The sequence below is a fragment of the Pseudorasbora parva genome, chromosome 5, assembly GCF_024679245.1.
Source record: "Pseudorasbora parva isolate DD20220531a chromosome 5, ASM2467924v1, whole genome shotgun sequence".
NCBI classification, from domain to species: Eukaryota; Metazoa; Chordata; class Actinopteri; order Cypriniformes; family Gobionidae; genus Pseudorasbora; species Pseudorasbora parva.
The window spans coordinates 49,858,168-49,884,805 of NC_090176.1; the positions used below are offsets into that span (position 1 = coordinate 49,858,168).

At 40.5% G+C, this 26,638-nt stretch overlaps 1 protein-coding gene across 1 annotated transcript in view; it reads right to left on the reverse strand.

Moving 5' to 3' along the window:
• Nucleotides 1-26,273, reverse strand: part of LOC137075725 (inactive dipeptidyl peptidase 10-like) — a 94,300-nt gene extending 68,027 nt beyond the window's left edge. The window contains exon 1 of the mRNA XM_067444634.1: nucleotides 26,121-26,273. Coding sequence (XP_067300735.1) covers nucleotides 26,121-26,183 — 63 coding nt within the window. The 5' untranslated portion in view covers nucleotides 26,184-26,273. The remainder of the gene's footprint in view (nucleotides 1-26,120) is intronic.
• Between the last annotated feature and the right edge of the window lie 365 nt (nucleotides 26,274-26,638).

Below are 26,638 nucleotides of genomic sequence, written 5' to 3' on the forward strand. Positions count from 1 at the left end.
TTTATCTGTATATAAAGCACTGTAGAATGAAGATGATTTAATTGGCATGCTGTCGGTTCCCAAAAAACAGATCTCAGATTCATCTCAGTCCGATGAAATGATGAAATAAAACAGAGCAAACACTTAAACACACAGTGGATGTCTGTGGTGGATCTGGTTATTGTAGTTTTAAAAGCAATGTAATGTATAATGTTACGCTTATACTCTCAATAGACTATGACAGTTGTTTATTTGCAGTTACGCTGTTGGCTTTTTTTCAACACAAATCCACTGTCCGTTCTTGTTATACAAGCGGAGGAACAAGTCAAACCGATTTTCCATGGAGGCTGCTGATCATTGTATTTAAAGAAGACTTATCATGACTTTTCCCAAAGCCTTGATGTTTATTCTGCCCTCACATTGCCGTCTCTCTTCCCAAAATTAGACAGATAGATAAACTCCTTCAACACGTAGGATTGTGGGAGAATGCTGCTTTATCCACACCACGATGAATTTGTTGAAACAGGGTGAAACTACAGAAAGGAAATGTAAATGATGGAGATGCTCGGTTATCTCCAGCAACATAACAGTAATATACATGAATTGTATATAGTTCTTAAATGTCTAATATTCGCACTACATAGGTTTATATATAGAAAATATAAGAAATAAAATACAAATGAATCATAAACTTACAGACAATGCTTTCTACAGAGGATCAGAAGATGAATGGCTGCTTCAAGTTTCTTCTGTGTTGAACTAACTTTAACTGATGCAATTAACTGAATTTAACTGTTTTTGAATGTTATTATGGCAACCATTTTTAAAAGAAAGCTTTTGAGAAAGAATATGAGTCAGATGCTCCATTGGGCTGTGATTATGGGGCGTGTTTCAACCCAACCAGGAACGACATCAATTGGACAGACGTACAATCAATCAGAGCAACGAAGCGACGTCAACAGAGCTCAACTGCACTGAGTTGCCAAGTCCGCGTTTTTTCCCGTGGGTTGTTTTCTATGTCCGCAGGGTTGAAGCGACTATTATGTGATATATAGACCCATGAGTGTGAATTTTAGCAGGCAGCCTTTCCAAAATAACACACATTTTACCCCCCACACACCATTTTTTTCCCCGGAGAACCCCCCGAGAAGCTAAATAGATGATCCAGAACACTCCCCGGCTGGCATCCGTAGGATGTCATAACTGAACTGACATGTGATCATCTATCTCTGAAGGCAAGAGAAGAACAGTGTCTGAGATTGGACGCAAGTAGACCTATGGTATTTTCGGGGCTCTACTAGAACAGGTTGAATGATAAAAAGCACATTATTTCCTCATATTCTCCATTGTTGCGTCTCCTCTCTTCCCACTCTGTCAGTAACGCTCTGTCTCTATGAAGCCCCGCCTTCTGAAAGGCACACTGTGCTCTGATTGGTTGGCTGGAGCAGTGTGTTGTGATTTGGGAAATGCCCCGCCCCTTTACCATAACCACCAGTCTCAAAACACTACTAACTAACTCAACCCCTTTATTCAGCGTATTAATTATTTAAATGAGGAATATTGTGACGTGTTCGTTCCCAGAAGAAACTCAAGACTATAATGGAGGCGTTTCATTAGCGTTTCATATGTACAGGGTATAATTTGTTTTAGTATTAATAGGGTCCTTTTTATGCTTTTCCCCATGGTCAACAGTGTAATGCTGCTGTTTGAGCATGAAAAAGCTCACTCCAAAGGGAGTTACTCCCTCTCACTCACTCGCTCAACAGTATTGGACTTTTAAACAAAACACTGTTATCGGTCAGTTCAACTCAATGCTGAAGTATTTATGTGTCATTTCAAAGGATTTTCAGACGCGCCACACATCCTGAAAACACAAAGGCCTCGCTGCTTTATTATTTCTCACAGAAGCCCGGAGCTGATCTCTCTGATCTCTCGCCTCTGTATTCATGAGCTCCAGATTTAGTCAAGGTGAAGACAACCTTGTGCGAGGTGTTCAAGAATGAGAGAGAGAGACGTCTTCTTGACCTGATTTCACCGACTTCAGTGTGTGTGTGAGGATAATATGGATATATTGTACATTCAGTCCATATGATACAGTTGTCTGCAAAGTTTAGCTGAACTAATTTGTCTGAAATCGCTCCTGTCACCCTCAAACTCTTTTTTTTTAAATTACACTTTATGTCCGCCTTTTTGATTTCCTTTAAAAAACTACTTTTTTTTAAACTCTTCCTAGACGGCGTTTCCGATTTTCTGAAATTGAATCATCTTGAGACCATGCCAGCAAAAAAGTTAGGGATGTGGTGTCGTGTCGATAGACGAAACCGCTTTTGTAAACCGCATTAAATTTGATGGTGTGAAGCCAAAGCGACTCTGAGACTGCATCGCTGCAATGCTTTGGCACATTGACACTAAACTTTGTGTCATTGTCACCTCACTTTGACCACACCACATCATTTTCATAACAATGCCGCCTATTGGTCAAAAGTAAGAAACAATTGAATCTTACTTGGATTGTTTTTAACCCAGCATTTTTTAAGCGTATAGTAAATACGCTTAAAAAATGCTGGGTTAAAAACAATCCAAGTTAGGTTGAAAATGGACAAACCCAGCAATTGGGTTGTTTAAACCCAGTAAATGGGTTGATTTAACCCAGCTGTTGGGTTAAATGTTTGCTTAAGACAACTTAATTGCTGGGTTTGTCCATTTAACCCAGCATTTTTTAAGAGTGTCCCAGCCATTTTGCCTTAAATCATGTTAATATGTTTTTAACAGCTCATTGTTGCAGTTGGTCCGACGCTTCCATCCAAGACCTATCGTACCCTTCTTTGTGCTTGGTCCCTTACCCTTAGTATATTTCCCATATATTCCTGTTCCTTCCCATGGAAAGTTTCTACATTTGAAAACTTCCAGAATTTTGCAATCCTAAAACAAAGGGCTGTATTAAAGTATCACACCTGCTGAAGTCCAGTCTGTCTGTGTTTTTCATCTCTCAAATCAAGATACATGAATGATAAATCTGCTGACAGTGAGGAAACGTCATCTCTTTTTTTTAAAATCGATTGACTAGCTAGAACCAAGGTGTCACTTGGGGGTGGGTATTTTTATTAAAATATAAAATTGAATTTTGAAATGATTAAAAGGGATTGGGAATAAATAAGAATGGTAAAAGTTGTTTTAGGTCTAATTACAGCCTATATAGTTGTCTATTTAAAGTCATTGCAAAGACTATTTACTATTTTTAAAAATATGCACACCTTCACTCTTGTTTATGTATGTTACTGTGGGTCTGCAAACATATCATAAAACAGTTGTCAAATATGAATTATTATTATGTTTAGCTACTAATATCTAGCACACACCCACTCTTTCACTTTAAAACTAAAAACGTATTTGAATTCACACTAATCTTTAGTGACCATTAAGCCCCGCCTTCTTTGATCTGATTGGCCATCATTTTGACATTGACAAGCACTGTTGTACTCCATCATAGAGTCACTGCGTAGCCTACATTGTGACTAACTTTATATAAACATGCAATATCGTTGACGAAAAAAGACGAGTCATCACTGGTTTTGGTTTTGTCTGAGGGAAGGAAGAACGTTTGTGCGGTTGCCAGATTTCAGTCATTTAAATCCCCCAAAAAGAGCTTTTATGTGAAAAAAAAAACACGTTTACTATCCGGTGTTTTACCTAAACATGTCCAATCTGGCAACCATATGCACGCGAGCTCTCTCTCACGCACGGACGATCTGAAAACACTGATAAACAAGTAGGGATGTTAACCGATGACCGTTTGACCGATGGTTGACCGTATCAATGTTAACCGAAAAAAAAAAAAAAAAAAAAAGATCTCTAAATTAGGCTTTTACAGACAGTGGACTAAACGCTACTACAGTTAGCCATCTCATTCCAAAATCTTTTTGTGTGAAGTGAACAAATCCCTCATTCAATTTTTCATAACTCGCCTGTTTGTACTTAATAAACCAATAAAAACATTTGGCGCGAGGTCACAGCGTTTGGGTTTGTGCGCGACTGGGTTGGACTAAAACACTCGTGGTTAGAGCCAGGGCAGACGACAGTATGAAGCGTGTAAAGAAAAGTAGTGTGGGACCATTTAACCAAAAAGAACGATATAGATGTAAGTTGCAACTTGTGTGATAAAGTGCTTAAATACAGTAGTAGCACATCATATTTCTTTATTATTGTTAGCACTAACATTACCTCAAACTAAAGCGGCGTCTCTTCGGAACTGTCATTTTCAATGTTTCAAATGAGCTTCTAACGCTAGACAAATGCCTTTATTTTCAACGCGATCACCTTGTACACAAACCATTTCAAAACTAATGAGCCATCTGTCCTCCGATTTCAAACAAGCTCCTCGGTGCCACGTTTGCGTGACTCGCTGTAGGGGATTTTAAAAAGTGACTTGAGTTGAAGGAATGCGGCGGTGCCGGGACAGTGTGTGTGTGTGTGTGAGAGCGGAAGGCAGAGCGGCAGAGAGATCATAGAGAGATGCGACATAGTTGCGAAATTGCAGGCGCGGCTCGCGGCTGTTATTTCAAAAAGCGCAGCATATTTTAAACTAATCGGTTAACCGGTTTCAACCGGCTAATGGGGCTCGGTGGTCGGTCAAGAAAAAAATGTTTAGTTTTCGCCATCCCTATAAACAAGTAAACTGCATTTTATCAATTCTGCATTTCATTTCCCCATTTGAGATGTTCTGCTTAAAGTGTCATTCAGTCGGTCTGTGTTCTGTCCAGTGTTCGAACTATACCGTGGCCTTTGGGGGAGCACACTTTTCGGGGGGGGCAGGGGGGGGGGACGTGTATATTCCTTCACACACAGACGAATGGGTCAATCTACTGCTTAATGCATTGCGGAGACTCTTAATATACAATTTACAATCATTGATTGAAGAACATCTTTGATTTTAATGAAGGAAGAAAAAAAACAAGAATTGATAGGTCAAAAAGCCCACAAATAGTCTATAAACAAAGCATCCGGCTGTCTTTGAGTTCACATGAACGGTTGAAGTTACTCGTCAGGCTACAGAAGAATACCATAATTCCTCCATTCAACTAACGTTAGTCTTATTAGGACATCGATAGTCGCGCAGACCTTTATCAACCCAGCCACAACACATAATTGGGAATAACATGCCTTAACACAGAATCGACCACAGAGGCTTGGGGTCAGCTTCCTTTGCTGTTCTTCCAGAAATCCAAGATCAAGAAGTGGATATTCGTTTTTGTTTTTTCTACGAATCTTTGCGTTGACATGTACTAAACATGAGTGGAATTTGCACCGCAGCGCCACCACACCTTAATGGTCATGACAAGAACAGCATGTATAGTTATCTTTATTGAAGTTAATTAGATTTAAAGTGCCGTCATGCATGAATTAATTATATATTTTTAGCAATTTTACATATAATAATCCATGATGATCACATTACAGAAAACTGAAATTGCACCTCAAAATAACACAGTGTCCATATTTTTGAGACCCCCCAAAATTTCTCAAATCAAGTTTTCAGGGGAGCCCATGTCTTATTTAGGGGAGCCGAGCTCCCCCGTAGTTCGCACCCTAGTTCTGTCAGGACTCACGAGCCGCTTTACTGAACTGCAGTGAGCTGCTGAAATAAGCCAATCAGAGCAGAGCTCAACATTAATATTCATGACTCTTCCAAATAAGGCAAAAACAGAGCATTACATCCTAGGGACAATTTATAGTGTTGTAAATGGACCTGTAAAACTGTATCTGGACAATTGTTGCCCTTAAATAAGCCACATACCCTCTATGTAGATATCAGAGAACAATTCAACATATTGTTTAAAATCATTCTAGGGCACCTTTAACGCATATAGTTGTTACGGCCGCTGAACGGCAGCTCACCGGATCTGGATCGAGCTCAGCTGTGTGTCCTGGTTTCGTCTGGTGTGTGTGACAGTGGCTTTACACTCATTAAGGTGAGACAGCATTCTCTCTCTCTCGGGAGTGTATGCTAATTATTCTGGGTCAGAGTGATAATTACAGAAGTACGTGCTGGATTTAGAGCTATTAATAAAGTTCTTTAAGCCGTCTGTCCTCTGACCCCGGCGACCTTTCCCGAAACTCTCTTAATTGAGGATCACAGCTTTACAATTGACACATAATCTGATCAACAAAATCAGAGCATTTCTCCTGCGGGTGTGACTAAATTTAACTAGCGTTTAATTACACACACAACTCTTTGTTTGAATATAGTTTGTTTTAAAGAAGACAGATACAGTAGTGGCTATTAGTGGATATTTGTTTATAATGACCCTACAAGTTTGAATAAACAATCAAAATATGAAGAAAATATATGATGCTTTTTAAGTATTTTAAATATGAGGGAATAACTGAATAACTCAGTTGTGTAATTTATCTGACAAAATTATTTGGCAAAAAAGGCAACAGGTTTTATTTTCTTAAGTGTGAAGATATCAATTTTCCTAGGCCGCACAACACTTTTGGCCACTACTGCACACAATACTTCAATCAAATTAATATCATAATGGTAGTAAATGTGGCATATGTTTAGGTATAAACCGCAAAGCATCATTATTTCTGTGCTACAATAATTCATATCACTGAATTACTGGAAGAAACACTTCGGTAGCTCATTACATCTTTACACCAGTAGGTGGAGACAAAACAAGTTAAATAATGTGTTTGTCTATAGCCCCTTTCACACAGCATGCAATACCAGTAAATTACCGTAAAATGACCAGAATGACTTTACCGGTAAATACACAAATATGCTGTTCACACAAGCAACTGCATTCTCGTTTTTTACCAGTAAGAGACCGTTCATCACACATCAACAGCAAAATCCTGGTAAACATTTAAAAAAGCACAAAGAAACAACAATGAACGAAATTCTAGGTCTAATTCTAGTTTAATTTTGGGACTATTTGCAAGTAATATTTGCATTAGTTTGCCTCAAATATATTGTTACTGTGCGTTTACACCACAGGCGGCGAGCTCTGGTGAGAGCTTGGACGATCTGGGTGTCTCAGAGTTAAAATCAGGTCAACATTATGGTAATGAGCTATGACGAAGTTCAGCAGCAACCAATCGTAATGTAGAAGTGCTCTGAATGAGAGGATCCCAGAGAGTAGTGATGGGCAGACTGAGGCTTCGTGAAACACTGAAACAGTTGAAGAAAATGTGCGATTTTGCGTCGAAGCTATCGAAACAATTCAACACCCATCTCCACAGCGCCCCCTGCTGGTCAGAACAGTGTAAATGCAACAAAAAACATGCCAAACATGCTTAAAACACCTTTTACAAATCTATTGCAAATGTTGCATTGAAAGTAAAATCTTTCAAATGAACAATTAACAAATTTCAATTAGCTAATCACCTAATAAAATTAAATATTAAGTGTATATGTTCTTTTAATCTTTTAAATCTATTAAAGTTTTTTTTCATGGATGGCTCAGTTAAACATCCCAATAATAGGCTATTAACTACAAGTATTCCTTTGTCTAATTAAATCTCTACAAATGTATAGAACTGATCAGAGATCAGGTAAAACCACGGGTAAAACCATAGACTGTAAAAAAATATGGACATTGTGTCCATGACGTCACCCATAGGATTCTGGTAAGCCGTTCTGAAAAGGGTGACTACTTTCCGTAAAGTAGAGACGAGCTGGCCGTCGCCATCTTGCTAGCGAATCACGCCTGGATTACAGAACATGGGCAAAGAGGCGGGATGTGGGCGGAGCTTAGGTGACGCAATGACTAACAGACAGAGGATAAATGGCTATCCCCCTGTCAATCAAAGTAACCACGCCCTTAATTATGCAGAACTTTAAGGCTTTATATAATGTAAACAAATAAGTTATCATTTAGTAAATAACATGAGGTCCCCAGATCATCCAATGCGAATAGGGCTATAGACTGTAAAAAATATGGCCGTAGTGTCCGTGGCGTAACCCCTAGTATTGTGAAGAGCATTTCTGAAGCGTAAAGTAGAGTCGAGCTGGCCGTCGCCATCTTGGCAGCTCATCACGCCGGGACAGTGTTGCCACAGTTACTTTGAAAAAGTAAACTGATTACAGATTACTCCATTAAATTTAGTTACTTTACAGATTACTTGATTTGAAAAGTAACTAAGTAAGATTACAAGTTACTTTTTAGTTACATTCAGCAGTTTCCAACAACACCCCTGCCGCCTCAGCATCGAAATGACGACCGTTTTTGCCAACACTCACTTTATTGAAAGTGCATTTTTAACAGTAACGTCAACAATGTATCTCCTGACCTTTTAAGTTGAAATGAAAAAAAAATTCCTGAAAAAAAATTCTCCCCAAGACGCAAGAAGAAAGCAAAAGTTTTTTTTAATTTATTTTTTACTAAGGAAAATGACTAAAATAGTAACTCACAGTGGCTTGGATAAGTCACTTTAATCTGATAACTGGTTTGGAAATAATAACGCTTTAGATTACTCGTTACTGGAAAACAAGTAGTCAGATTAGAGTAACGCGTTACTGACACCACTGCGCCCAGATAACAGAAAATGGGATTTTACCCTCAGATTCCAGATTTTAGTTTTGATTTGATTCCATATCCTAACAAACCATAATCAATAATCAATGGAAATCTTATTTATCCAGCTTTGTGTATAAATCTCAATTTAAAAAAAAAGGATGTTATGTGCTATTAACTGTTAAAAAATGTATGGTAACAATATTACACATAACATTTTTGAGTAGTTTTTAATGCTTGGTTCTTTAATGCAATCTACCTAAATAAATGATTTAGTCTTTGAAACAATTAATTTAATATTTTTAGTAAATTGGGCTTATTTATTTGAAGTTGACTTGGAAATGTAATGGAAATGACCTGTTTATATATTTGACTGAGTAATGTTGCACAAATAATAGACTGAAACAAACGTGTTACTGCACTGGCATTAGCAATGTTATTGCTCGATGCACAAAGCATCATGCATCATATTATTAATATACAAGCAGTTATCCACAACTTACCATAAGCTCTACTCTTCAATGGTAACAATCAAAACTTCAACATAACAGAAACTCTTTCAAAGTCAAACATAGCTGATCATTAAACATTAACAGATGTTTCCCTTCACTCAAAAACACGTAAAATAACACTTCATTTCAATATTAACCAGCCATATGCAAAGCATGCTGGGAACTAACAATGGTGTCTCTCAATAAAACTGCACAATTGAGCTAATTCTCTTCAAATAAATAGGTTACCGAATTTTCCTTCATTTTATCACCTTAATCGGTCTCCCAATTCAAGCATCAAAATTGTTTACATTTCCTTTAAAAAATATGAAAATGTATCTCTTGTTTTTTTTGTGAAATGTTCTCAATATTTTCTATAAAACTCAGAACCACACTTTTTTTTTTTAAAGAAAATACACACACTATTTTTTTAATTATCACCTTAATTTATTTTGTGAAAATGACAAGACCTATGATTAATTTGTCACAGTGTAGTTTTGTGGTCCAGGGTCACACATTATCATGGGACATGTAAAATCACTGAAGAGCAGGAATGACCCACAAACTCTTTATTTTTAGGACCTGATTCCGGAAAGTTGATGCAGGCCGTCATGTTGAACTGATAGTTGCTGTGTGAGCCACAGTCGCTCTCTAGTGGTCATGACTGAGCAGTACAGACAGTCTGTGCATCTACATTAGTGGCCTGAAGTGATGTGCAAACGGAAATCAGCATATATTTTACTACCATGATGAGCTTGAATCGCATAAATTAACAGTATTGTGTGGCCAAAAGTGATGTCCAACCGGCCTAGGAAAATTGATATCTTCAGACTTTGTTGAAACATTATTAAAGCTTTTGTAATCATATTGTGTAGTTGTGCTTGGAGTCGATTGTTTTATTTGTAATGATAATGCAATGAAACATGATAAATTGTGTGATATGATTTTTGTCTAGGCTGAGGCTGACATACAAAGAAATTATGAATACAAGTGATCAAACAGGATATTAATAACTGATTATGTTGTGATCAATGTTTTCATTTCCCCCACTAGCTTTTTGTTTTCTGTGCATTTTTATAATAAAACCTGTAGCTGTAGTTTGCCTTTTTTTTTGCCAAATTACTTTGTCTGCTAAATGCCTTTACCAATTTTAGTGTTTTATTCTTCCCTCATCATTTATTTACTTTTTTTTAATACAAAACAAAACAAAAACAAAAACAAAAACAAAAAAAAACTTGTAGAACTTGCAGGATCATTAAAAACAAATATCCCCTCCGGACACTGTACTATTATTATACTAATTACTTTTCTTTAAAAAGTACTGCATTACCTATTTGTGGTGCTTGTCAAAGGCAAAGCATCACTATTGTTCACCACCCAGAACACTTTGCAAACACCTAGCAACATCCCAGCAACTGCCTAGTAACACCCTAGCAACCACCCAGAACATCTTAGCAACCACTTAGCAACATCCCAGCAACTGCCTAGTAACACCCTAGCAACCACCCAGAACATCTTAGCAACCACTTAGCAACACCCTAGCAACCACCCAGAACACCCTAGCTACTGATTTTTACCACTGCAAGCACCACTCACATTTTCTTCTGGAAATATACAGTCTAGTTACTAGTTACTACTTAATCAACTACTTAGTTACTACTTAATATATCCACCACGACCAATTCAACAATACAAGGATGGACATGAAACTTTTAATTCTTTCAAATAAATAATATAAAACTGCATAAATTATTTTATTACTGACCACAGTATTTAAAGTGAGAAGGTAACATTAGAAACATACATTAACAGTTGATGTTAGATTTTAAAGTTAAATCCACGGCTGTGTTATTGTAGAATTGTTCTTCTATATGCAATATTTAATTCAATTAAATCATAAGTAACTAATTAAATTACCAAAAAAATTAAGAGCAATGCCTAACTTTACTGTTTACAAGGGAAAAGTAAGTTAATTACTTGGTAATACGTTACGAACAACACTGTCAACATGCAGCAATAAATGACATGAGTTAATTCTATAGCGCCTAAGTGTTTTAAAGCAGAAACTTCATCAAATATGAGACAAATTAAAATCCTGCAGTAAAGCAGCTCTACAAACAAAGACAACAGTGTCATTTATTCAGCTCAATTCTCATCTGATATGTCAGAGCAGTCAAATATTGAATTACTTTTACTTCTGATAACTAAAAATCAGGGCCCAATGCTGTAATGTGCCACTTGATGGCGACCAATTATAGAGCATCAGCATAGCAACTCTATACAAATATGAGCCATTAGTTTCATTACAACTGTGGAAAAATGTGTGGGAAGAAAGCGGTCACTAAACTCTGCTGCTAAGAAACATAGATGTTGGTGAAGGAGATGGAAATGAGGGAACTAATCAACAGTACAAAAATAGGCTACGGGTCAAACACAGTGTTAAAGAGCTCCTACTCTGCTTTTTTTTACATGTTCATCTTTTTTTAGTGTGTAATGTTGCTGTTTGAGCATGAAAAACGTATTCTCTGTATCAGTGTCAGTGTTTCTGAGCTCCTGAAACGCCTTGTCTTGAGTTTCTTCCGGGAACAAACACGTCACAATATTCCTTATTTAAATAATGAATACGCAGAATAAAGGGGCGGGGCCTGGTGGAGTTAGTTAGTAGTGCGTTGAAACCATAGACTGTAAATTAATATGTCTGTACTGTAGTGTCTGTGACGGAACCAATACTATTCTGAAAAGCAGTGCCGTCGCCATCTTGGCAGCGAGTCTCGCCCAGATAACAGTAAATGGGTAAAGAGGCGGGACGTGGGCGGAGCTTAGGTGACGCAATGACTAACAGACAGCAGACAAACGGCTATCCACCTGTCACTCAAAGTGGCTACGCCCTTAATTATGCAGAACTTTAAGGCTTTATATAATGTAAACTAATAAGTTATAAAAAAAATTCACCCAACACACACACACGGCAAAATTAGCCGTATAGCCCAAAACTACAAGTTGTACCAGACTGTAAACATGTTTTTTCTGCTGTAAAGTTGGCCATTTTAACATTTTAATAAGATTCTGCTCCCTTCTGGAGCCTGTCCCTAGTGGCCAGTCGATGAACTACAGTTTAAGTCACTTCCGTATTGGCTTCAATGGGTAAGGGCGGGTTATTTCCCAAACATGCTCAAAGCACTTGACCAATCACAACTCTGATCCAGCCGACCAATTCAGAAGGAGGGGCCTCATCGAGACAGGAACTAAACAGAGTGTTACTGACAGACTGGGAAGAGAGGAGCCGCAACAATGGAGAAAATGAGGAAATAATCAACATTCAAGCAGGAAAAACTGCTCTAGTAGAGCCAAAACAATATCAAGACTTTGAAAAAGGGCAGAATATGTCCGCTTTTAAAATAATACACTAACCTGATGAAGACTTTAAAGTAATTTGGTTTTAGTATGGTTCCGTTTTTTCTCTTTTTTTTCTAGGCTTGGTTGTGTTTATGGGGCGCCGTATAACATGTCTTAATACTTCTTTCTTTTACGCCGTATTTTTCTTCTATTCTCCCTTTATTCCACACTGCTGTCTCCACTGTCCTGTGAACGGCTCGTTTGCTTCCTGCTTCTATGAAGCCCATCCCTCTGAAAAACGCAATGGTCTTAGATTGGTCAGATGGCCAAATGTAGTTTCCTGTATTTTTATTGGCTGAAGTGCCAAGCACAGGTTAAGGCCACGCCCCTTCCCATTACGGGCAGAAGTCACATCTGCGGAGACTAGCGAGGGTTTATGATGTCACCAACCCAGGAAGAAGCTCGTTGGACTCCAAACCGGCCGTTTTTGTAGGCAATAAACTGCCGTAGCTTTAAAAGACAATATCTCTGTTTGCATTGAACTTTCAGCGCTGTAACTTTGCAGATACTGTTTATGCTCAAGCAGCGACATTACACACTAACTAAAGATAAAAAAGTCATATCGCATGCAACCACACCTTTAAATAAAGATGCAAAATATAGGCTGTGGTACTGATTTACTGTTAATAAGGTAAACAGCTTCAAACTGGACACCATCAAATGAAAGAGGAATTTACATTGGAATATACAAACGCTGTAGTGTTTGCATGTTTTCTGCATCTGTTGCGTGGGTGCGTGTGGAGTTATGCGGCACATTAGCGAGCTGCCGCCCACCAACAACCATCTTCAATTCCTCTTTTACAAGACATAAAACCAGTAACGGGAAACTATCATTCCAGTGTTTGCAAAGCAAACCTGACCATCACCTCAACACTCCAGCGGCTGTAAAGGCCAGAGAGGTAAAGGCTATGAATCATTTAGAAGTTAGCCTACTTTGGAACAAAGCCAGGCTGTGATGGACAAAGTCCATGAAGACATAACTGAGAACAGGTTTATAAAATCGAAATAATCTCTTGTGAATGCACTCAGACATGAATCAGCTGATAAATGAAGTAACTCAGTGTTTGGCATCTGATTATTACACAGTAATCATGGTCTTATTTCACCTTTTAGAAAAAAATCTGTACTCGTGCTTGGAGTCGATTGTTTTATTAGTGATAATAACGCAATGAAACATGACTGGCATTATATTACGCCAGGCTGTCAAACAAAGAATTTGACAGTCAAAAGGGAACCAATTAAATATTAATGACTGATTGTGTTGTAATCAATGTTTTCCTCATATTTTGATAGTTTAATCAAGCTTGTAGGGTCATTAAAGACAAATATCCCCTCTGGACATCACTTTTAGCCTAGCCTAGAAATCTAGACGCACCCTAGCGGCAGCAAATTTAATTTGCCCGCAAGTGTGGTCTAGCAACTCTCAATTCCTTTCTGAGCTGTATTCCTCAGAATCTGGACGGCCCAATCACATCGTGTAGGTAGGCTATAGAGTCGGGGGGCGGGGCCATAATGACGACGGCCGAGTTGCGTTTGCGTGCTTCTAGTAACACAGTCTTCTAGTAAACACAGAAACTGGCGAACGGCGGCGGTCTTTCGAATCAGCTCTGCCCGCGCCTCCGGAAGACTTGGAGTTAAGCTTTCCTCTGAGAAAAGAACAAAGAGCGGCACTGAAGTCATTCTTTAAAAGGGAAGATGTGTTCGGAGTTTAGCCGACCGGATACGGCGAATGTTTAATCTGTCAGCGAGCTCCGCTTCACCGTCGTTGCTCTGGTTGGTGTAGCGCTATCCTATCGCGTGCAGAGGGAGTTTGAAAGACAACCGTTTATCCACCCCTCGGATTGAGCCGTCAATGGTGAGTTTCCAGACCAAACATCTTGATGTGGGTCTGGCTTGTCAGGCTACTTTTAGCCCCTATTATACTCTAAAAATACTCACTGTAAACCCTAACGCTCAAAATAATTAATTGGTTTAAGTAGGACCAACTTAAATTAAACAATTTAGTTCAGTCAAATGAATTTTATGAGTATATAGAACTTTCTTTTTTTTTGTTCAGATTCACAGAACTGATACATTTGAAGTAAAATCAACTGCTTCATTGCGTTGAGTTTGAGAGAAATTATTTCTTTTAATTTAGATGAACTTAAGTTTATCTTAAACTGGGCTGTGATTTCCATTTCCCAGCATTCTTTGCCCATGGCACTCCAAAGGGAGAGTAATTGCCAAAATTATGTGTTACATAATGTTTTTTTTTGTGTGTGTGTGTGTGTGTGTGTGTGTGTGTGTGTGTGTATGTGTGCAAGATTAATGTTAAAATGGAAGATTCAGTGCCGTGATGGTTCAAATATAGTTCCAAAATGAAAGTTAAACAGATCTGAATGCATTTTTAGTAAATGTCCTGTTTTACATATTTTTACCAATTTATGACGTCCTGCCGCGACTCTTTTTGGCCAGGGACACAACGTTGCAGTCGGACCAATATTTGCTGGGATGAGGCATGGTTGAGAGCAAGTATGTTAACATTTACATTTAATCATTTAGCAGATGCTTTTAACCAAAGTGACTTAAAAATTAGGAGAGCAATAGAAGCAACTAAACAAATACAGGCAACAGCATGTAAGTGCTGAAAGAAGTCTCAGTCAATCAAGCACAGTAGTACACAAACACTTTTTTTGTTGAAATAAACAAACAAACAGAAAATTAAATAGGATAGTTAAGTGCAAGTCTTTATTGATCAGATGCTGCTGGAAAAGATGTGTCTAAATGCTTGTATGTTAGTATGTTAAATGCTTTATATTGCTGCACTCATTCAGCAAGTGCTATACCCTGCTATTGTTAACATTACCATTTTCTGAATTAGTTTGTAATAGCTAGCTACGTTTATACTAATAAAATGTTCACATTGAGGTTACAGAAACATTTTAAGTTAAATGTATGAATAAGTGAACGCAAACATTTCATGTTAAAGCTGCTGTCCGTAACTTTTTTGTGTTCATGATTTACAAAAATTATATAATGAGAATGTACAACATGAATCCACTTTCCAAAGCATTTTTTTTGTTGTCTTACTCTGAATCCTTATGGTACACTAATAATGTTTATATTGGGACTAGTTCAGACCGGTCTGGTAGGAACCGCTGTGGAGGAGCACAGTCCCTGCGAGACTCGCCATAGACATGAACAGAAGTAGCTCCGGCTGTTTGCGATTTTATGCAATAACCAAGCAAGGGCTGAATCAACGTGTCTCTTTATTCACATGGCAAGAAGCGCCAGCACAAGCGCGCGCCAGTGTTCACGTCACAACAGGATACAAACCATATATGGTATTTCACCATAACATCTCCCTTTCTTTAATAAACAACCCCAGCCCCGAACATGAACCCAAAGTTTACTAAACCAGCTTTATACTTTGCATTAGCCAATTAAACTGCATTCCTGGTGCGCTAGTCAACTACGACCTTAAGCGAATCTCACAGGTCAAGTCTCTGTGGTGGCCGTGACTGACGGCCGCTGCGTGTAATGATAGGGGTTCCGAACTCTGTAGACCTTTCAAACACCTGCTGCTGCCTTCGTTCTTTAGCTTGCTCTGGCTCACATTCAGTGATGTCCGATGTGTCACCTTCTTTGATTGCTGTTTCACCGTTGCTAGACGCTGAGCACCGGCTGCTCTCCTTTCTCGCTGTCTCTTGATTAAACTGGGCGGAGCGCTCAGCTCTCCGCAGATCCACACGGTTGCGCCTGTATAATGTACCATCCACATCCACCACATAAGACCGCGGATTCACCATACCCAGACACTGGCCCTTCCGCCACTGTCCCGTGCGGTCTCCAGGCAGTGGTTTCATTCGGATGTGTTCGCCAACGTTAAGCTCTTTGAGGTCTCTGGCTCTTGCATCGTAATAGAATTTCGTCATGCGCCGTTTCCACCGCAGCTTCTCTGAAACTCCTTCGACCACCTTGGGGAAAAGCAAACTGTTTGCCGTGGGAAGTCCTGTCCTAAGTCTGCGGGACATGAGTCGCTGTGCGGGACTGCTGTCCAATCCATCTGTGGGCGTGTTTCGCCAGTGTAGAATCGCTAGCCATGGATCTGTTCCATCTAGTTTTGCCCTTTTGCAGAGTGATTTCGCAATCTTCACCGCAGATTCCGCCTTTCCGTTAGATTTTGGGTGCTGAGGTGAAGATGTGACATGTATAAACCCCCACTGTGCCGCAAATTTTCTGAACTGTTCGCAAGCAAATTGCGGCCCGTTGTCGGTGATCACCTGATCTGGCTGCCCATAACGAGCAAACTGCACTTTGCAGCGCGTAATGACTGTGTCCGAAGTCAGATCTGGCAGCTGATCAATTTCCCAGTAATCTGAGTAGTGGTCCACTATGATAAGAAATTCTCTGCCACCATAAGCATAGAGGTCCATGCTAACAATTTGCCAGGGGCGCGCAGGGATTTCATGGGACATCATCGTTTCTTTTTGCTGATTGTGCGCATACTCATTGCACGCGGGGCAATTAGCCACATAATCCTTTATTTCACCTCTCATTTTAGGCCAGAACAGTGTTTCCTTCGCCTGTCTGTAACAGGCCTCTCCTCCTATATGCGTGGCATGAATGCGATTCAGCATTGCTGCTCTCAATGTCTTCGGTATAATGACGCACTGACCTCTGTATAGCACACCGCTCTGAATGTTCAGCTCGTCTCTGAATGGCCAATACTCGCGCACTGAGAGCGACACATCTTCTTTGCGCTCTGGCCAGCCTGTTAGCACGATCTTTACCAGCTCCTGTAGCGCATCATCAGCTTTGGTCTCAGCTACAATTTGACGGAGACTGGTGTCAGTCACATTGAGGTGAAGTGCTTGGTCTATGACTGAAAACACGGCCTCAGCGCTGTCCATCGTGCACACAGTATGCTGTTGTGGTCCGGGCTCGTTGAACACCTGCTTGTCGAGCGCTGCTCTGCTCAGCGTATCGCTTATGTACATCTCGGGACCAGGCTTGTACACAACATTCAGGTTGTAGTTTTGCAGCTGCAACATCATGCTTTGGAGCCGTTTTGGGGCACTCAGTAGCGATTTCTTAAAAATTGTCACAAGGGGTTTGTGGTCAGTTTCAGACGTGATTACCTCCCTGCCATACAGATAGTGATGGAACCTCTGACATGCGAACACGATACTCAGGCATTCCTTCTCGATTTGGGCATAGTTTTGTTCGGTTCGCGTGAGTGCCCGAGAGGCGAAAGCCACAGGTTGTCCCTGCTGCAGCAGACAGCATCCCAGGCCGTTCTTGCTGGCATCGCTTTGTATTGTCACTGGCTTGTCAATGTCATAGTACTTTAAAACGGGCGTGTCCGTAATCATACGTTTTATTTCTTGAACCGCTTCGTCGTGCTTAGGGAGCCAATGCCACGCTACGTCTTTGTCCAAAAGCCTGCGAAGCGGCTCACATACCTCTGAAAGCCGCGGGAGGAACTTGGCCAGGTACGTCACGAACCCGATGAAACGCTGAACTGCTTTTACATCATGTGGTGTCTGCATTGCCAAGACTGCTTTCGTTTTTTCCGGGTCAATGCGTAACCCTTCGGCTGACAATATGTGTCCATGGAAGTGCACCGCTTTCAGTTTGAATTGTAACTTTTTCTCGCTCAGTCGGAGTTTCACAGCTCTGCATCGCTCCATCAGGGCACGGAGATTTCTGTCATGATCGGATTCGGCTTCTGCGTCTGAATCGCCACAGCCAACAACCAATATGTCATCCGCAATGGGCTCTATGCCGCGGAGCCCCATCAACAGCTCGTGTTGCTTGCGCTGATATATTTCTGGTGCCACCGAAACGCCGAAGGGCAGTTTGCACCATCTCATCCGCCCCCATGGTGTCCAGAAAGTTGTCATTAGGCTGCTTTCATTGTCCAGTTTGCAGTGTAGAAAGGCATCGCGAACGTCTACCAGTGTGAACAGACGTGCTTTGGGTAGTTTAGACAGAACGTCTTCCAGTGTTGGCATGTGATAGTGCGATCTTTGAAGTGCTTGATTCAGGTGCTTTGGGTCTATACATATTCTTACTTTGTCTGGCTTGGCTATGACTACCATATTGCTTATCCATGGTGTAGGTTCAGTGACGCTTGTGATGTGTCCATCTCTCAAGTACTTCTCCAGCTGTTCTTTCACTTTGGCTTTCAAGGCCACCGGCACGTTCCGAGGCGCGCATTGCACAGGGGACACGCTACTATCAAGCACAAACCGGACCTCTCCTGGGACTGACTCGACTGGGTCGTTAAACACGTCCTTAAAGCTGTGAGTTAATTTTTGCTTTGTGAGTGGCGTGTCAGAGCATACAACTAATCTGTGAAACTCCTCTGGAATGGTAAATTTCATAAGACCTAGCCGCTCACACGTGTCACCCGAGAGTAATGGCTCTTGGTCTGCTTCGACCACTTCAAAAACTAGTTTGTGCTTGGCGCCTTTTACGATGCATTCTGTGTGAAATTGCCCCAGAGAAATCATTGTGGCGCCAGAATACAGTTTCAGTCTTGTAGTGCTCGGGTGCAGGGGGCTTTCCGGATGCAGTTTCTCTTTGGTTGTGCGACTCATGACATTACAAGTCGCTCCCGTGTCTAGCTGACAGGCCTGCTTTCTTTTATTAAGCGTCAGATTAATGAACCATCTTGGACCTGGGGACTTTACTGTGTCAATGCATTCCTCTGCAGCGAAAAGTCGACCTTCACTGTAAGGTCCTTGCTCATCCTGACCATCGTCCAGCATAGCATTTACTCTGCCGGACCTGTCTGCTCTGTAGCGGGCTTTACAAACTTTAGCGAAATGATTCGATACACCGCAAGATCGACAAGTCTTTCCATATGCGGGGCACTGCTCTCTGCCTTTCTTGTGACCACCCCCACAATATTTGCACCCGAGGGTTCTGAGCGTTTGCTCGTTATTCACTCCTCCATCTTGGCGTTTTAGCCTTTGCGCTTGTGCAATGTTTACAGTGTCAGTGAGTGCGTTGTCGATTGCTTTTACGCGTAGCTCAGTGGCTTCTGCCAGTCGGCATATTTCCACAGACTGTGACAAGGTCAGTTCGCGTTCACGCAACAGGCGCCGCCTGGTGTTCTCATTGGCAATGCCCAGGACAAGTCTATCACGAATCATTTCATCTTTAAGCTCCCTGTATTCGCAGGTCGATGCTCGCTCCCGCAACCTCGTGAGAAAGCTGTCTATAGGCTCATCCACTTCCTGCTTGCAACACCCGAACATATATCTTTCATAGATTACATTTTTCGCGGGCTTAAAGTAGTCTCCTAATGCATCAAGTATGGCTTTCGGGTCCTTCTTTTGTTCTTCGCTCAATACAATGTTGTGACTGTAAATATGACGACATTCATTGCCCATTAATCGCCGCAGTGCTGCTGCTCTCACCTCTTTAGGCTTCTCGATTAGCCCGGTAGCTAGTTCATAGTCTTCGAACTCCGCTCTGAAGTTGTCCCAGTTTTTTGATATGTCTCCCGACATACGCATGCCCTCAGGGGCAGGAATGCTGTTTGAGGCCATGTTCAGGATCTAGTGTTCACTTCTGACACCATGTTTGCGATTTTATGCAATAACCAAGCAAGGGCTGAATCAACGTGTCTCTTTATTCACATTGCAAGAAGCGCCAGCACAAGCGCGCGCCAGTGTTCACGTCACAACAGGATACAAACCATATATGGTATTTCACCATAACACCGGCTGCAATGTTCTTCCACAAAACGAATGCAGTTCTGTTTATTAACCGCTAGAGCGGAAAAAAGTTACGGACTGCAGCTGTAAGAACAATTAGAATATATAAATACACACAAAAAAAGTTATTATTATTATTTTTTTTTTACTTTTTTTGAGGCAACTAATTCAGGTTTACAGTGTACAAAAATACTCCATATCTGACACAGCATGACTGTCACTCTTTTGAATAATTCTCCACATTTTTGGACAGAATTGTTTGTGATGTTATAGTGCAGAAAAGACCTCAATGCTATATAAGTCACTACAATACAAAAAGTATATTTTGAGATTTTGGGGAATGTCAAACACGCATACAGCACTGAAAAAAATTAAGAAACCACTCAACATTGATTCGATTTTTTCCAGAGCTGTATGAGCTCAGAGCAGAAGCAGCTAATGTTTGCATTTGATCATTGTCTCTCTTCTAATCGCCACAAAACAACCGTTTCTTTAGTCATTTCAGTTCCTCTAATGTCACTTTCTTCACTTAATCTTATCTGTCTGAGTGTTTGGCCGCTATCAGATATTCTCGAGGCGGCAGACGAGACGTTCAGTTAGAAGATGCTCCCGCTCTCTTAGCTAATTACACTTTTCAGTGTAATATTGGGAAGTGCTGCGATGCCTTCTGTGACTCTGTGTGTGTGTGTGTAACCTGAGTCTCTGTTATAAGCATATCTGATAGCCTCCCTTAAGTAATATGAGCACACAAACACACACTAGTGCCATACTAATTGCTTTGTGTGCATGTATAATGTGCGTTTGAATTTGAGATGATGGACAGAGTGATGAGGGATGTTGGTTACTGGTCGACCTCTCACACCGCTCATCTCTCACACACACACACACACACACACACACACACACACACGTTTGTTTTTGTGTCATGGGGACATTCCATAGGCGTTATGGTTTTCATACTGTACAAACCGTATTTTCTATCCCCTTACACTGCCCCAACTCCTAAACCTCCCCATCACACACACACACACACACACACACACACACACACACACACACACACACACACACACACACACACACACACAGAGAGAAAAACACACAAAAAAAATCATCCTGTATGATTTATAAGCCTTTTGAAAAGTGGGGGCATGGCCAATGTCCTCAAATTTCACCCTCTTCTTGTAATACCTGTGTCATATCCATGTCATTATACACATTTGTGTCCTCATATGTCACAAAAACATGCCCTCACACACACACTTACTTCAGCAGGATCAGTTTGTGACTTTTAAACAACAATTACCTGCACACACACACTTAGAATCTCCTAGATATTAATGACATGCAAGCAACATGAACAGTGAACTTCTGAAAATCAGCTTGTTGAATGAAACCACTGCTTCAGTTTACATGCGAACCAAAAGCGAACCAAAACCCTCTTGGTGGTGTGGATTATGCTTTTATATGTTGATTGTTCTTTAGTGTGTAATGTTGCTGTTTGAGTCTTCTCTATATTAGAGTCAGTGTTTCTAAACTCTATTGTAGTTTCGAGTTTTGCTCAGATAAGCAACACGTCACAATATTCCTCATTTAAATAATGAATACGCTGAATAAAGGGGCGGGTCTGGTTGAGTTAGAGTAGTGTGTTGAAACCAATGCCCTGTCCAAATACCCACACTTGTGGTCTTGGCCACTTAAGAGCGCGTGAATGTGACAGGAAGCAAGTGCGCAAGACTCTCATGTCTTAAAAAGTGCAGTGCTCTTAATGCACACTATATAAAACATACAGTGTTGCACATTTTATCAGTGCAAATATGAATAGGCTATGTGTATTTTATACATGTGCAACTGCTTTTATCACTTTATTAGATGCGTGTCTTCTGTTAGTTACGTGGCTACTGAAGTTTATTTTAAAATGCAATGTTTTGGGGGGGGAAAGCTCTGTAAACACACATTATAAGCGCGTCCCATTGGGTAATCCAAAAGTTCTACACACACTTGCAGTGTTTACACTTACATGAACACTTGGGCCAAATACAGGAAATACGTCAAGTAGATAAGTGGTAGTCAAAGACCGCATGTGTGGGTATTTGGACAGGGCACAAGTGTACTAGCCTGACGTGGTCATACTCAGCTCTAGTCAGAATATGAGTCTGATGCTCCATTGGGCTGTGATTATGGGGCGTGTTTCAACCCAACCTCGATTGGACAGACCGACAACCAATCAGAGCAACGAAGCGACGTCAACAGAGCTCAACTTCACTGTGTTGCCCAATCCGCGTTTTTTTTCCGCGGGTTGTTTTCTATGTTTACGTGTTGAAGCGACTATTATGTGATATGTAGACCCATGAGTGTGAATTTTAGCAGCAACCTTGCCAAAATAACACATATTTTATCCCCCAAACACCACTTTTTCCCCGGAGAACCCCCCGAGAAGCTATTGTTTAGGGCTAGTAGTTGGCGGGTTTTGTTGTTAAAACTTGGCAACCCTGTCTGCACGCGCGCTGGAATAAACGATCTTTGCCGGTGTTGTAAAAAAATAAAATAATTTAATGATACACAGAGTACTTACCCAACATGATCATCATTTCTGAGAGAAATAGTGATGGTGATGCAGATACAAACAAGCTCTCCGTTTAGGATTCGAACAAATATAATCGAAGCCCCTTTGATGACGTGATGATTACGGTACTGTCGATCATCTGTCCGTCATCGTCTAAAGCCCGCCCTGATGATCTCATTGGTCCGAACAGTTTCTGTTCGGGGATAATTACTCCTATAAGGAGCGAGGCCAGACCGAACAGCCCACCCTAAAATTTTTGTGGGCGGGGCTAAGTTCAGCTAGCATCCAGGCTACAAGTGTGCCGGACACATCCTGAAGCCAAAGTGCCTCGATTGCCCCCAGGGCGTTGATGCTAGTATAGCTTATAAACCCCGCCTTCTCCATCTATTTTAATGGGATGTGAGACAACCTAAACAATCAAATTACACGTCAAATTTTTTTTCCCCCAAGGTTGGTTTCTGTCAATTTAGACGTTTTTAATCACGCAAGTTCAAGTTGGTTCATTTCCATAACCGTTTATTTTAAACCAGCATAAGTTGTTCTGCTGAAAACTGCACCAACCGATTTTGCGAGAGTGTGGGCGGGGCCTTAATACTGGCTACATTTCACGCTCACCACTGTGAAGACACAAGTCTCAGCGCAAGCTGTCAGCGCCATATTGGAACATTGGCGGCTTCATGGTTGAAATTGGCAATTATGGTAAGGGGCTTTTCCAATTAGAGCACTCTGCTTCAGCCGACCAATCAGAGCACACTGTGCTTTGCAGAGGGAGGGGCTTCATAGAGACAGGAACTAAACAAAGCGTTACTGACAGACTGGGAAGAGAGGAGGCGCAATAATACACACATACATTCACTTGTGGTGTCCCGCAAGGGTCGGTCCTCGGCCCGATTTTGTTCACCATTTACACTCTTCCCCTTGGCCACATAATCAACAGGCATGGAATATCATTTCATTGCTATGCCGGTGACACTCAGCTATATATAAAAACCAACCTCACTTCATCTACAGCCACTCTGTCATCTCTGAGCTCCTGTCTTGAGGATATTGAGGCATGGATGAAGGCAAACTTCCTACAGCTAAATAGCTCCAAAACAGAAGCTATTTTAGTGGGTACACCACACCAGGTCCAGTCATCACCTATAACGCACATCACCTTCTCTGGTCAAAACATTCCAATTTCATCGACAGTCACTAACCTGGGAGTAAGATTTGATGCTCAACTCACATTTGAAGCCCACATACAACATCTGTGTAAGATCTCCTTCTATCATCTCAGGAACATTGCTAAACTCCGTCCCACACTTGGTCTGTCAGATGCTGAAAAACATGTCCATGCTTTTATCATCATCCAGGCTGGACTACAGCAACGCTCTCCTTTTTGGGATTCCTGGCAAAAGTCTACAAAAATTACAATACATTCAGAACAGTGCTGCCAGGATCCTAATGAGGATAAGAAAATATGACCATATCACACCCATCCTTCACTCGCTCCACTGGCTCCCTGTTTCATACAGGATTAATTATAAAATCATCTTACTTACCCATCAATGCATCCACGGAAACGCACCCCCCTACTTAAAGGAACTACTCGTCGCAACAGAAAACTCTTCACGCAACCTCCGTTCTGGAAACAAAACCATTCTTCAACCATCCACAACTAAGCTCCGCACTATGGGGGATCGAGCCTTCTGCTCAGTCACACCGCGTCTTTGGAGTTCCCTTCCAGAAAACCTAAGGGCTCCTCAAGCCATAGACTCTTTTAAGAAAGAACTAAAAACCTTTCTTTTTAAACAAGCATTTTTTACTTTTTACTAACTTTTTTTTTTTTGTTCTTTCCGGTTTTTAATTTTGTTTTATTTGTTTTATGTGTAGCACTTTGGGATTGTTTTTAACTATGAAAAGGGCTTTACAAATAAAATATATTATTATTATTATTATAATGGAGAAAATAATGAAGATTTAAGCAGGAAAACCTGCTCTAGAGCCAAAAAACACAATCAAGACTTTGAAAAAGGGCATAATAGTTTCCCTTAAAGCTGTTTATGATCTTATGCCGATAAAGGAAATAAGGTTAGCGTGTTTACATGACCACATACTTTGTTAGCTTATTACGCATAATCAAGTTAAGAACGTGGATGTAAACACACTTTAACACTGTGAGATGTTAACGTGTTTCTCGGTCCTGGATGAGGTTTCAGGTTTTGGCCTCTGGTAATACTGAAATGTGCTCAGGGTTGAGACACATTGATGAAGAAGATCCTTTAACAACATGAGTTCTGCTCCTGGTCCTCTAAATGGAGGAAACACACCACAGACTCCAAACACATGAACGAACGGCACAACCAATGCACGAATAAACAGCGCAATTCTGGCAGCCCTGAAATGGGTCATATACCATAGCAATTAACTGAGCAGTTCAATTAAATATGCTAACAAACCCGCTCAAGAAAGTGCATTTATTGCATGGACGGAGCAAAAACGCATGTACAGTTCTTAAATAACCACTGGATGGTAGAAAAGTAAAAACTGTTATTTAAAGGGAAGGGTGGGGTTTGGGTTAAAGACCCTTATGTCATCAAATATAGTTATTTAAAATAATGCATCATGGTTTCATTCACCAGTAAAGAAAGGAAGCATGGGCCAGATAAAGAGAAAAGGGAGGACAGTGTTTTACCAATCAGAGAAGAAAATTTAGTTTAGGATTTGGAAAGTTTATGATAATCTAAGGTAGTCTACTCTATCCATGAATAAAACTGTCAGTAACACCCCAAAGTTGCCGTTAGCACGAAGTAATCTGAACAATATATAAAACATTAAATCTGTATTTCTCATGTATGAGAAATAAACCCCTCATGCATCTCATCAGCTCTTGCACGCACCAATATGTGACATTTATTTTTCTATACCCTATCATCATTGACAACAACATGTATTCTTTACTTCAACGAGCCCATTTTTGTGCCTTAATCATACATTAACTGTTTGATTTGTATAGTTTTCTAAAATCCATTACTTGGACACAGTATCTGATAACAAATCACTCTAGATTGTAATGTAGACTCATGCATTTTCTGTAAAGCTGCTTTGAAACGCTATGTATTGTGAAAAGCGCCATTCAAATGTGAATTGAATTGCAGACTGTATGCCTGCTGTCAATCACGCACTGACTTTTAAGATGACCAAACCACTAACCTCACTTTATAAACTTCAACATTGCCTAATGCACTGCATCCCACCATTATCATATTCAGCTAACATTCATTCGTTATGAATAATCTTATCGGTCCGATTTTATCTGCATTTGTGGTACTTTTTGTGTTTAGTGTATTTTAAGAAGTAAAACAAATACAAAGCATGTTATGACACTCCCATAAGCTCAATTAGACTGTTATTGATCATTATTATGTATGTGACGCCAATCAACCCCATTGTAAAAAAAACACACAAACACACTTACTGTGATGCTCTTTGCCGATGACTGACATTTTACTTGATGAGAGACGCTGGCGGTTTGATTCATCGAAGAAATGCGATGATGATCCGAAGGTGCGATCGATTAATTTAATCTGTAGTTTGCCTGACAGAAGCTCCTCGATCATCATGAACGCGAATGAAGCGATCTCTCTCTCTCTCTCTCTCTCTCTCTCTCTCTCTCTCTCTCTCTCTCTCTCTCTCTGTGTGTGTGCGCGTGCAGTAATGGAGTCATATCTCGTGCTGAGATCTGTTTTTACTTAAAATACCGTTAAACCAACCGCCAAGTCTGTTCTTGCTTTCATTAACATCAGCAGGTGTTTTTAACATCCTCCAAACTAATCTCAGACCTTCAGATTGTTCTGCTATCTTTTCTAACTGATCCGAAAAATAGTTTTCCTAAAAATATCGTGATTAAAACTCGGAAAAATCCCATAGATTTACATTGACTGAATTCAATTGACCGACGACTGTTCAAACTCCAACTGTCAAAAATTCGAATTC